The sequence below is a fragment of the Parasteatoda tepidariorum genome, chromosome 5 (genome assembly GCF_982258835.1).
Source record: "Parasteatoda tepidariorum strain Cologne lab strain chromosome 5, Ptep-v5.0, whole genome shotgun sequence".
Lineage (NCBI taxonomy): Eukaryota > Metazoa > Arthropoda > Arachnida > Araneae > Theridiidae > Parasteatoda > Parasteatoda tepidariorum.
Genome location: NC_141759.1, coordinates 6,813,627 through 6,825,930, shown reverse-complemented (window position 1 = coordinate 6,825,930; position 12,304 = coordinate 6,813,627). Strand labels below are relative to the sequence as shown.

Below are 12,304 nucleotides of genomic sequence, written 5' to 3'. Positions count from 1 at the left end.
TCATGATTCGAGTGAATACCTAGTGTCCCCCTTTCTCTTCGACGTAAGGAGTTGTGGGAAGAAAGCCATAATGCATTTCAGTTAACAATGAGATACAAATTATTCCCCGGTGTAGTTATTAGTATGTTCACTATTTTTAAAACGCATACACATTTGTTTATGCAAGAAAAAAAATTACACCAAGAAAATTGGAGGATGCAAGAAGTAAATATATTTGGGGAATTAGAGAGAAAGAAAAAATTGGAGGACGCAAGGAGTGGAGATATTCATAGGATTAGAAATAAAAATTGGAGTATGAAAAATGTGGAGATATTTGGAGAATCGGATGAAAAAAAATTAATTAATAATTAAGGGATTGGAGGAAAAAAAAATTCAGGATGCAAGAAGTGAAGGAGGATATGAGGGTAAAAATGGCAGCATGCAAGAAGGGAAGATATTTGATTGTGGAAATGTATTTTATCAGTAGTTTCTTAATGGGTCTAAGAGAAACCCCATTCGTCGTCTTCGAACAGCAATGCGAATAGTGGTATTTTTGCAAAAAATGAAATGCTGTCTTTCCTGAAGCATTATAAAAAAAAATATACGTTTTTTACTGAACTCACTAAAATATATACTCATATTAATAACGATTGATAAGAACCTCACCTAATAGGAAACTTCAAATCCATATAAAAGTAAAAATTTCATTTTTTTAAATCTACCAGTATGAGAAGAATAAAAAAGTAAATATAGTTTTGTAATTATTATAAATATTAGGGTCAAAGCTTACACTAGTGTCTAAAAATTAAAGCATTTGCTCGTTATGTAAGTAGTGAGCAGATGTTGTCTTAACTAAAGTAGAGGGTCAATTACTGTCTAAATAATTTTAAACCAGAATATTTGTTAAGATTTTTTAAATTTTTTTCTCGGCTGTGGACATCATGATTCAGTTATTAGAACTTAAAATACCGGAAATAAATAAGTATATTTTAAGACAAGCTATATAGGAGCTAAAGGCCTGGTTTCTTAGGACAGGACGCCGTCAGCTGGAAATCAGCGCTAACCTCTGATTGGTCCATTTGTGAGTTTGATAGTATACGTCATCGAACGCTCATCTTGAACTACAATTGCCGTCCAACTCAACTGCAATTGGATTACAACGTGACGTTAACCACAGAAGCAATGACGGACAACATCCAGCAGTACATTGAAATCAGCCAAGATTTTGATTTTGACATTAAACATAACTTCTTAATTAACCATAGCACTCTTCATTTAGCTCAGCTATAATGTGTTTTTTCTTGGACAAAGTCATTATTTGTGCTCTAAGACACTGGTCGACAATAACAAAATCAATACAAATTCAAAATAAATATTTGTTTACGTTATTAACGCATGCGCAATGAGAGATAATGTCTGCGTTGGACCGACTGCTCACGCTGAGTTAACAAAAAAGTATTTTTCTGACGTCAGCTCTACGTCAACTTTCCGCTGATGCCCAGATCAGGCGCTAGTTCTAAGAAACCAGGCCTTGAGCTAACAAACCAGTATTTTGCTGGCGTCAGCGGGACGTTGACATCCCGCTGACGCCCAGATCAGGCGCTTGTCCTAAGAAACCAGACCTTAAGATTAAGATCTTTGCTTAGATTCATTATATTTGGGAACAATTTTTTTTATGCATATTTTTTGTTTGTTTTCTGCTTCGTGAATTGTTGGAACTGGTCTTAGATATTTTCGTCTCTTTGACTTCGAATTTTCACCGGAAATCGGTTTCTCTTTACAAACTAGAGTTTCAAACCGATTTAATAATAAATTCTCCGCCTGGAATTCGTTCAATTCCTAAAGGTGAATGCCTTGTGTCGCCATTTTTCTTTTGCGTAAGGAGTGGTAGAAAGAAAGCTCTAATACGTTCCAGTTTATGATGCAATACATTCAGATAATATTTTTTTTTGGTCGAAAGGAACATTGTTATTATTCATTTGATATTTTCAAAGGAACATACAAAAGTATATGCATGTATAGACACCTATAAGTTCTTCATAATTTTCTACATTCATATAAAAAATAAACTAAGCTGATATTTTATGGTTTATTTTTTGCGTGAATCTACAGGTTCATAACGAACATATCTTGGTTTTTATACACTCTAGCTATACATTTATCTGCTCTTTTGAAAATAACTTTTTTACATTAGTGGAACGTATACATAGGCATTAGTTTAACGTATTGTATCATAAACTGAAATATATTATTACCTTGTTCTTACTATGCCCTACGTAACAAAGTGGTGGGAACACTTTGCAAGTCACTATAGTGTAATTTAAAAATCTTGGTTCGAACTTTAATGCCGATTTGATATCAAAGATCCGAAAATAACTTAACTCTTTTAAGAAATCTCATGCAAGAATACCTGCCAACTTTCTACGCTTTTAGTAAAAATTTATTAATTTATGTTTTAATGTATTATTTTTTATTCAACTTATTTTTTCGCACCACTACATATAAATGATTTAAAAGCTCATATGAAAAACCACTTTGTAATAACACATTTGTGATGAGACTTTAGCAAATTTCCAAAATTCTGAAAGCTTTGGTTTTTGAAAGTCTACCACTCTGCAAAATATTTTGCGAGAAGTGTAGTAGTTGGCTGGCCTATATATGCTGTGTAGCTTTAAGCTAGAACATTACCTCTGAATTAACCGGTTCTCGCCCAGCATCATACATTTAGGACAGTTCCTTTTTTCAAAGACATTCATTGTGGTGAGAAACTTTTTTCAGTATTTTCATTTATCTGGGTGAATTAAAAGATTCTCAGATACCACAATGATTTAGTTATTTCTGATTAGATCTAGAATTATAAGAAGCAAGTACTTTTTGCTCTATCAAAGACTTTTTGAATGCTCTAACTGTAGAAAAACCAATTAATTTATAATTGGTTTTTTTACATTCTTTTATTGGTTCTGGTATAATATATTTTACCACTTTTTCCATAAAACCACTTTTTGTATCATTTCAATCTATAAATTCGGGAGAAAACGGGTTAAAAAGTAAACCCTTTACCACTTTCTCTCGTAAAAGAACCTTTTGTATTATTCTATAGAAGACGTAAGCTTTCACGGCATAACTTTTCATAATTCCATATTTATGATATTAATTTCAGTCATACGTACCATTATAATGGATTTCTGTTTCGCAATGGTATGCTTGAGTTGCTAATTTTTAAATTTCTACAAAAAAGAAAGAAAAGAAAATATCTTACTACCATTTCTTTAAAACATAAATGTATTATGATACATTCCAACACATTCGTTTTCAAAATAATGAAACGTTCAATACCATGCCTGCCTACTCTTCCGAATTCACCGGAAGATTTTATTTTCATATTTAAAGAGGTAGCAATACTCAGGTTATTCCAATTAACGTTTTGAATTATAATGATAATTATAAATGAGTCTGACCACCACTACATATAAATAATTACAATAAATATATAAAATCATAATAATCCTTGCACAAGCGAATTTCAATAGAATCAAAATATAACTATATTTTTGAGTCAGATTTTATATTTCGTTTATTGTTTTACAACCACTCTGAAAATCCATTCTCGGAAAGAGTGAAAGTTGGCAGGTATGCAATACCATAGGAGAGACCGGCGAAGCCAAGATTATTGGAGACTCGAAATTCGATTAAATTTTTTTTGTATCATTATCGTTACTAAAATGGTTTGACGAAATTGATGCAATATAGAACAGACTAAAATAGTTTATTTATATACACAGAGATGCCAACTTGTTCTGGACAGCGAATAAATATTTTCAAGTGGTAGTTTGTTAATTGTGATTCTTGGTTTAATAAATTCAATTTAGTAGATTTTTATCCACCACTATTTCTAAACAATCCGTAGGCTTATATGATTCACCACTTTTCCAGATATGTCATTCTAACCATTTAAAAAACTTGCAAAGTCTGACTAATAATTGCAAATTTAGTTTGTTGTTATTTACCTTTTGGCCAGCCGGGCAAGCCATGTAAAATTAGAGTGGCATTCAACGTGTTAAAAAGGCGCCTCCCTGGCTAGGCGTGAAAGAAGCGGGTGGGAATCCAGCAGTTACTCTGGATGTATCTTCGTGCTATCCTTTTTTTCCACAAATGTTCATGAGCCTAAATTGGGCACACAAGCCAACAATGTGTGTAATTCCAATAACCCCACATCATTTAAAATGGTAACAAAAAGTCATTTATAGACAACTTCGTTCAAACAACTTTTCTTCCCTGCGTAATAATTAGCAGTTATTTTTGTTTGTTAATGAAAGATTGAGTGACGTTTTCAGAGTGGATATAGTCAGGGTAAGAAGAAAGGGTGTCGAAACTATTTTGTAATAGATTTTTCATCCCGATGAGGTGACATTGGTTCTAATCCGAGCGATGGCTATTCGACACAAATTTAACACCTGGCTGGCATCGACTAAAATGGTGACCTATAATATCCTCTGGGGTACACGGTTCCTTATAAGTAGTCTGCGCAGACTATTTAAAAAATGAGCCAGTTGTTCGCTTGAACCTAAATTCTCATATATATTTAAGAATTGAATCTGTAGTGGTTGACTAGTAAATAAGACAAACCAATTATATTCATAAATTAAAAAAAAATTTTAGACACATATTTTCTACCACTTTCTTCTTTCTATTAGATTTTCTATTAAATGGCTCTTTCGTCAATTTTTTTACCTTCATAGTGAACTGCTCGGATAACCTATAAAAACCGTGCAAAGACTTTCAGTTATAGGTCGCGTTGGCTAGAGTCCTCTTGCCGTCAGGCTAACCGTGAGAGATTTTCGTGCTTTTCCTCGCCATGTATCGTTAATGCGTATCAGTCCTCAATAAAAGCAATTTTCTCCCACTACTTGATCCAGAAGGTCCTTTGTCTTCTGTATTGGGTTGAAAATTACAAGCCAACGGAGTTGACTATTGGTAGTCGCAAACGACATTGGTAGTCGTTTGTTTATATTTATTAGGCAAACAATATGTACGTTACAGTAAATATCCGAAATCAAGACAATGTTGGCTTTCACCGGTGAATGTCAACAATCACATAGTAGCTATGGTGAATATCAGAAATATTTGTTACATCCGATTTGATATTAATTTAATTGTTGATATTATTCTACTTATTCTATAGTTTTAATATCTTCTGAGGATAGATAAGGAGAAACATAAGTGTTTGGACTACCGGTTAAATGCATACTGGACACTTGATCTTGAAAAACATTGATGTAGGGCATACCGGGCAGTGGAACTTAACTAGATCTAGTACATATTTCAAACATTTATCATAAAGACTATGTGATTCTCAACTTTCACCGGTGGAAAGTCAACAACCACCTATTTCGGTCATTCACAATAACATATATATATTTTATGCCGACATAACATATTATTATTTATTACATACTATATCAAATAATTATTTAACATATTATTATTTATTTCATATTTATAATATCCTCTAGAAAAATTATTTTACCCGAGACAAAAAAGTAAGTGGCTATGCAATTTAATACGCCATATAATAAGGCAACTATGCAATCTATACTCACTTATGCATTCGGAAGATGATATAGCCCAAACAGGCAATGATTATAATGAATCCAACACTTAGAAGTCCATAACCAATCTTCCATGGGGTGTAATTAGGTCCTGACTCAACTGCAATTGAAATTTCGTTAACATTATTCTATGGCAGTCACAAAATCTTTTTTTTTTAAACTTTCCACGATCACTTTTAGTGGAAGATTAAAAAGAAACATTATAACATCAGTCAATGTTGACAATCGCATAGTCGCTTTGGTAAATGTCCGAAATATATACTCGTACTAGGCCAAGTTAAATGCAACTGTCCAGTATACATTTGTATGCTATACCATACATAGATGTTTTTTTAAGGTTCAGTGCCAATACTCGGTATACATTTTCAAGGTTCTCCGAAAGCTGATATTTCTTTTAATCTATCCTCAGCAGATATTAAAATATCGATTAAATATAATGATATCAACATCTAAATATCAAATCAGATATGACATAAATATATTTCGGTCATTCACCAAAGTGACTATGTGATTGTTGATATAGAGAAAACATGGAAAATAATAAAGATTTATGAAAGGAGAAAAAGAAAATGTATTAAAATAAAATATTTTTAAAAAATATTAAAACAAGAAGTAAAAACACGGAAAACAAATAATGAGAAGATCTAATCTCTCATCAACTCAGAAGATTCTATCCGCAAAATAAAGTCCTTTCTAATATCGGAATAATATAGTCAAAGCAAAATATATTAATACAATAGAGAAAGGAGCATTTAAAAATTAACAAAAGTAGAATATATTAAGTAAAAAATATATCAAGCTAAAAATAGAAAATAAAATGCAAAATAAAGAACGAAATCGATAAAGCGAGTGCCAAATTAAAATGAACTTACTCCTTTATCTATCTATCTATCTATTTATATATATATATATATATATATATATATATATATATATATATATCTGTGTGTGTACACGTAGGTAAAAAAACAATACCAACCTATCTTTTCACACAGACTTTTCTTGTCAGTTTCGGTTGGAGAACGCCCTTGGTACCCTTGTTGGCATCGACATTTATAGCTTCCTAAGGTATTCTCACAAAGTGTTCCTGGTCCTGGACAGGCTTCAGTATTCAAGCACTCGTCGATGTCTAGAAAAATTAAATTAGTAACTCTATCTCTATCTCACTTGAAGGCAAAAACATTTTCTTTTATTAGGAAGAGCTTAAAGGCACCATCATATGATTATCGAACAGTTGAACTCATGTTTAATCTATTTATCAGTAGTGGTGGTTAAAATAATATTGAACTAAATGTATATATTCTAGAACTAAATGGAAAGCATAAATTTAACTATCATTTTATATAAAAATAAAATTTTACGCAAAATGTGAAAAATTTGGCTGTATGATTTTATACTGAGTTCTTGGAAATGAGAGTCGTGGTAGCCTAGTGGTTAAGGAATCGGACTCCGGACAAGAGGGATCTGGATTCGATCTGCATGCAATAACCGACCGAACCCACCGAATGCATGCAATAAAATTTCTCATAAGATCTATAGAATCGAAAATCCTTTGGTCGATCACTGAGCAGTAACATGGGTATATTAATGTAGAGAAAATGTTCTTCCCCTTTAGATCTATAGAATCGAAAATCCTTTGGTCGATCACTGAGCAGTAACATGGGTATATTAATGTAGAGAAAATGTTCTTCCCCTTTAGATCTATAGAATCGAAAATCCTTTGGTCGATCACTGAGCAGTAACATGGGTGTATTAATGTAGAGAAAATGTTCTTCCCCTTTAGATCTATAGAATCGAAAATCCTTTGGTCGATCACTGAGCAGTAACATGGGTATATTAATGTAGAGAAAATGTTCTTCCCCTTTAGATCTACGTCTAAATTGAGGAAGTGACCTCACGAATGAGTAGTACTGCCGTTTATTTGTGACGTTCTGAGACAAAAAAATACTTTCACCCTTGTGGAGCTCTCTTGTTAAACGAAAGGAGCACATTCCTGATTTAATTCTCTAGGGCAATGGCGGGCGAGCTTGGTTTGTCCACCAAGTGTCATTAGAAGCAAATGAGAGCGCAAAAACATATAACCTTCATAATACAGTATCTTTATATAATGGCAAACAATTGTGAACTAATGTGGATACAGAACATTTCATATTTTAGCTTGGTGGCTTTTTGTTTCCAGTCAGTGCAGCCATTGATCAAAAGGAAGCTTAACCCGATAAATGGTCCCCTACTTTTTAAGTGTAGCATAAAGGTTTGAAGAAAAAAATACTAAATACTACCGTTAAGATGTGAAATCCGTGAATTCAGAGAATAACTAGGTATTTCATGAAAAAACTAGTGAGTCTGTTAAAGTGTATAAAATTATTGAATTTTACGATTTAAATAAGTATTTTGTAGAATAACAATTATTTGATTGTTTACAGTATGAAATATGGCACTCGAAAGTTCCTTGAACTGTCGAGTGCCGTAATGTATTTTGAGTCACAAGCTTTTACTCACTTTCAACCACTTAAAGCTGCTTTGCAATGACGTGTGTGTACGATTCAATTCATTGCTTTTAGACGCAGCTATTAATATGAGCAATGATAATTCATATCATCTTCCTTTCCTTATTATTTATCAATTAATCACCCGAAATAGGGATTAAATGTATTTTTCGTTTGATTTTAGCTATTAATAATAAACTAATTTATAAAATGAGTATGAAATTGTTTAATAGTCAATAATTAATTATTTCTTAGAATAATTAGGTAAAATATGAAATTTTTAATATATTTTACATTTTAATTGACTTCCCTAGTTATTTCCTGAAATACCTAGTTATTCTATGAAATAACTGAATTGTACACTTTAACGGTAACATATACATTGACACAAACTAATTACATTTTTTCCCTCTTAGTTATATAAAGTGTAATGATTGATTTTTGCGTTTTTCTAATGAAGTTCTGTTAATATACAGAGAACTCTGTTGTATTATGACAAGCTCAATTTTATAGTACTCGGGGGCTCTATAATAGCCAAAAAGTTACTTTTGGATTTATTTTTAAAAAGCTCTCTAGGTTATAGTATGGGATTTATTTTAATTGAAAAATACTTTTACCTGTACAGTATCCTTCGTCATCCTTGTATCCTTTAGCACACAAGCACATTTTTCTTTCATTTTGGAATGAACATTTGGATTTGGGTCCACAATCACAAACTAAAAAATACAAAAATAATATAAATAAAAATAAATAAATATACATAATATATATAACTAATAATAAATAATTTTGTAAAAAGAATAATACTGTTAAACAAATCAGAAAATGTCGTACTATCTATCATCATAAAATCTTCTATATGTAAGTTTGAAATTTTCCTTTTTTAATAATGATTAAGGATTGACTTTATAAAACTAAGAAGAAAAAAAGGGAAAAAAAGTTGCAACAATTAAAATTATTATTTAAAATATTGAATAAATAGATTAATATCAACGAATAAATTAATATCAAATCGGATATATCAAGTATTTTGGACATTTATTAAAGCGATAATGGAATTATTGACATTGACCGGTGAAAGTCGACATTCTCTTAATTTCGGTCATTCATGTTAACATATATGTTACGGTGAAGCACCGAAATCTGGAGAATGTCGACATTCACCGGTGAATGTCAACATTCACGTAGTCGCTCGGTGTATGTCCGTATAATATTTGCTAAATACCCTTATTTCTGACTCTCACTAGTGAATGTAAATAATCACATAGTCGCTTTGGTGAATGTCAGAAATATTTGTTATATCCAATTTTATATTAATTTATTCGTTAATATTATTATATTTATTTGATATATTTATATTTATTCTATATTTTAATACTTACTGACGATAGATAAGAAGAAACATCAGTGTAGGGTATACCAGACAAATGTATACCGGGCACTGGCACTTAACCTTAAAAAAACATCAGTGTAGGGTATACCGGGCAAATGTATACCTGGCAGAGGCACTTAACTTTAAAAAAACATCAGTGTAGGGTTAAAATATCATTATATCAAAAGTTATTCAGGGTGGTCCGTTTTTAATTTTGCGCAATACTTTATTTGCTGGAATTGAAAACAAATTCATTACTTTAGACGACAGGAAGACAAGCATTAATGCAGATATTGCTACACATTATTTGAATTGTTTTGACTTTTATGATAGCCTATCATCTTCTAAAATATGTATTGGAAAATGCCAGCATCATATAAACTTAAACACTTCCTTATATAAGGATGAAAGTAATTTGAATGTAAGTAATTTAATTATACATCAAATAGAAGTAATTTAAGAATTATACATCAAAACATGAATATCGCTCTATTACTGGAAAATACTTGTGAAAAAGTTAGTTCGAATTTAGCTGGCCAAAAACTCCCCGTTCTTGAGAGCTGGCCTGCCAACTACTATGTTTTTTGTACAATATTTTATAGAGTGGTAGACATTTAAAAAATGATTTTCAGAATATTTTATAATCTTGCCAACATTTTTAAAGACTCACCACAAGAGAACTGGAACAAAATGGTGTTGAAAATGAACTTTTAAATCATTTATGTGTAGTGGTATAGAAAATAAGTTTAAATGATAAGTAAAATACATTAAAACTATAACGTTGCTACCAACAGAAAAGTTTTACAAAAAGCAAACAATTTTCAGACTTGTGAGAGAAATGAAAAAAAGAAAGAAAACAACGTTTTTCAAACGTCACTACGTTTCAACGTTTCTGAAAGAATTTTGGAACAGTGGTTTAAAATTATAAATTTTACACGCTGCTAAACGTCAAAACGAATATATATCACGCCACTAACAGCAAAAAATAAAAAAAGTTCAACTTTTACTTGCTGCTTAAAATTCTCACTAACAATTAAGTTTCTGGATTGTTTGTGAAAATTTTTGGTCTCAAACAATCAAAGGTCATCGGTTTCAGTTCTATCAATCTCCAATTCAGTATCTGGAGTCATAATAGAAACAGACGGTTAAGCTTTTCCTTTTATTAATGTAGATGGAAAATAATTCAAATTTAATTTTTATTATATCTAGGAATAAATATGAATACAATATTTTTTACATTGCATTAATATAAAAAATATTGAGTTAATAATTTTATTATAATATTAATACTTCAAATGAAAATGGGAAAAGTGGAGAAAATTGGCTGATATGTTTCTGTTTTTTGATAATTTCATACATGCCAATTTCTGTCCCTAATAGAAGATATTTTATTCTATAACCGTCGTTGATTAGCCAACCCAATATACGGTTTACGACTACCAATGTTCAACTCTGTAGTCATGTAATTTTGAACCCTATCCAGATGACAAGGGTTCACCCGGTTCACAAGGGTTCACCAGATGACCTGGTTCAAGTATTGGGGAAAATTTGCCTCTGTGGAAGACTTTTTGATGGAACTAACCGCATTTGAGTTACATGGAGAGGATGACCACGAGAATCTCCCACGGTTAGCCTGGCAGCAAGGGGACTCTAACCCATGATCCGTCTACCACTGAGGATATTTCATGCGAGCACTGTGGTCGAGGAAAAACGGCTACCAGCCATCAGTGGGATTCGAACCCGGTTCACCTTATTGGAAGGCGTAATTTTGACCTGAACCAAAGAACGATCAATCTCGAATTCAGTACCTCCAGAAGTATAATTTATTGTGGAAAAATGGAGGACTTTGTAACCTGGCAATTTTAAAGTGCACCAGTCACTTTTTATGCGAGAAGTCTTCGGCCAGCTGGATTCGAACTCTCGTTCTCACGAACGAGAATCTAGTATCCTTCCAACCAGGCTATCTTGGCCCTAGAAGTATACTAAGAAAGATTATAGAAGTATTTTAGTATACTAAGTGAATTCATTGTCTGGACAAAACTGTATTTTCATCAGCATTCTAAAGAAGAAAGAATAAATTTTACATATTTGAGCTCAAACTTACGGACACATTTTCCAGAATTTTCGGAAAAACCGGAATCGCAGAGACACTTCGAAAAGTTCCCGTTGCTATCGAAAGAACACTCGCCATTTGATCCACAATCACATTCTGAAATATTTAAAAAGAAGTAGTATAAAAGCTTCAAAAATATTATGTTTTGTATCACTAAAACGTTTAAATTAACGCTACCAGCAGCACTTAAAGTGATCTGGTATTCAGGGCAAATAATATAGAAAGGAGAATACGTAACTAAAGCGGGGAACTGTTCAGTGCGGTACGCCATACCAGAAAAATAACTTCCAGATTGAGCAACATACTCAGATTTAACAAAACTTCGCATGTACTGAGATCCAGCGCATGAGCATAAGAAGAAAAGTGACAGTCAGAAGGTACAGTTACTTGTGAACCGGATGGACAAGTCTACATATATGGTTGACTTAATATAAACAATAACAAGCTCCTTAAAACCGGAGGAAAGTTGGAAAACTTCCGGTGTATCCCTCCTCTTATCCCTCCTCTTATATGCTTACGAGGTGATGCGTGAACAGGCTTAATATTCTAGGAAGTTTTATTATTGTGATTTGTGTTAGGATTTACGCGTGATATTACCATTCATAAGATTTTCCTGCAATGCGTAAACTCTTACTAATTGTGAGCCTGAAACAAATGTAAGAAAACATAATCACAGCAAAAATAAAGTGTAAGATTTGCCATGTTTTGAGTGTTATCCCTTATTTGGTTATATTTCAGTAAAATA

At 32.1% G+C, this 12,304-nt stretch overlaps 1 protein-coding gene across 3 annotated transcripts in view; it reads right to left on the bottom strand.

Moving 5' to 3' along the window:
- The window catches only part of LOC107448492 (uncharacterized), an 87,423-nt gene that overhangs the window by 35,770 nt on the left and 39,349 nt on the right, over positions 1–12,304 (bottom strand). For 2 of the 3 annotated variants that reach the window (XM_087163358.1, XM_087163357.1), the window contains exons 11-15: positions 11,551–11,655; positions 8,692–8,790; positions 6,568–6,717; positions 5,580–5,688; positions 3,150–3,206 (exon numbers count right to left, since the gene is read on the bottom strand). In XM_087163358.1, the coding sequence (XP_087019484.1) occupies positions 3,152–3,206; positions 5,580–5,688; positions 6,568–6,717; positions 8,692–8,790; positions 11,551–11,655 (518 nt within the window). In that variant the 3' untranslated portion in view covers positions 3,150–3,151. The remainder of the gene's footprint in view (positions 1–3,149; positions 3,207–5,579; positions 5,689–6,567; positions 6,718–8,691; positions 8,791–11,550; positions 11,656–12,304) is intronic. The other variant, XM_087163359.1, reaches the window with a different exon arrangement.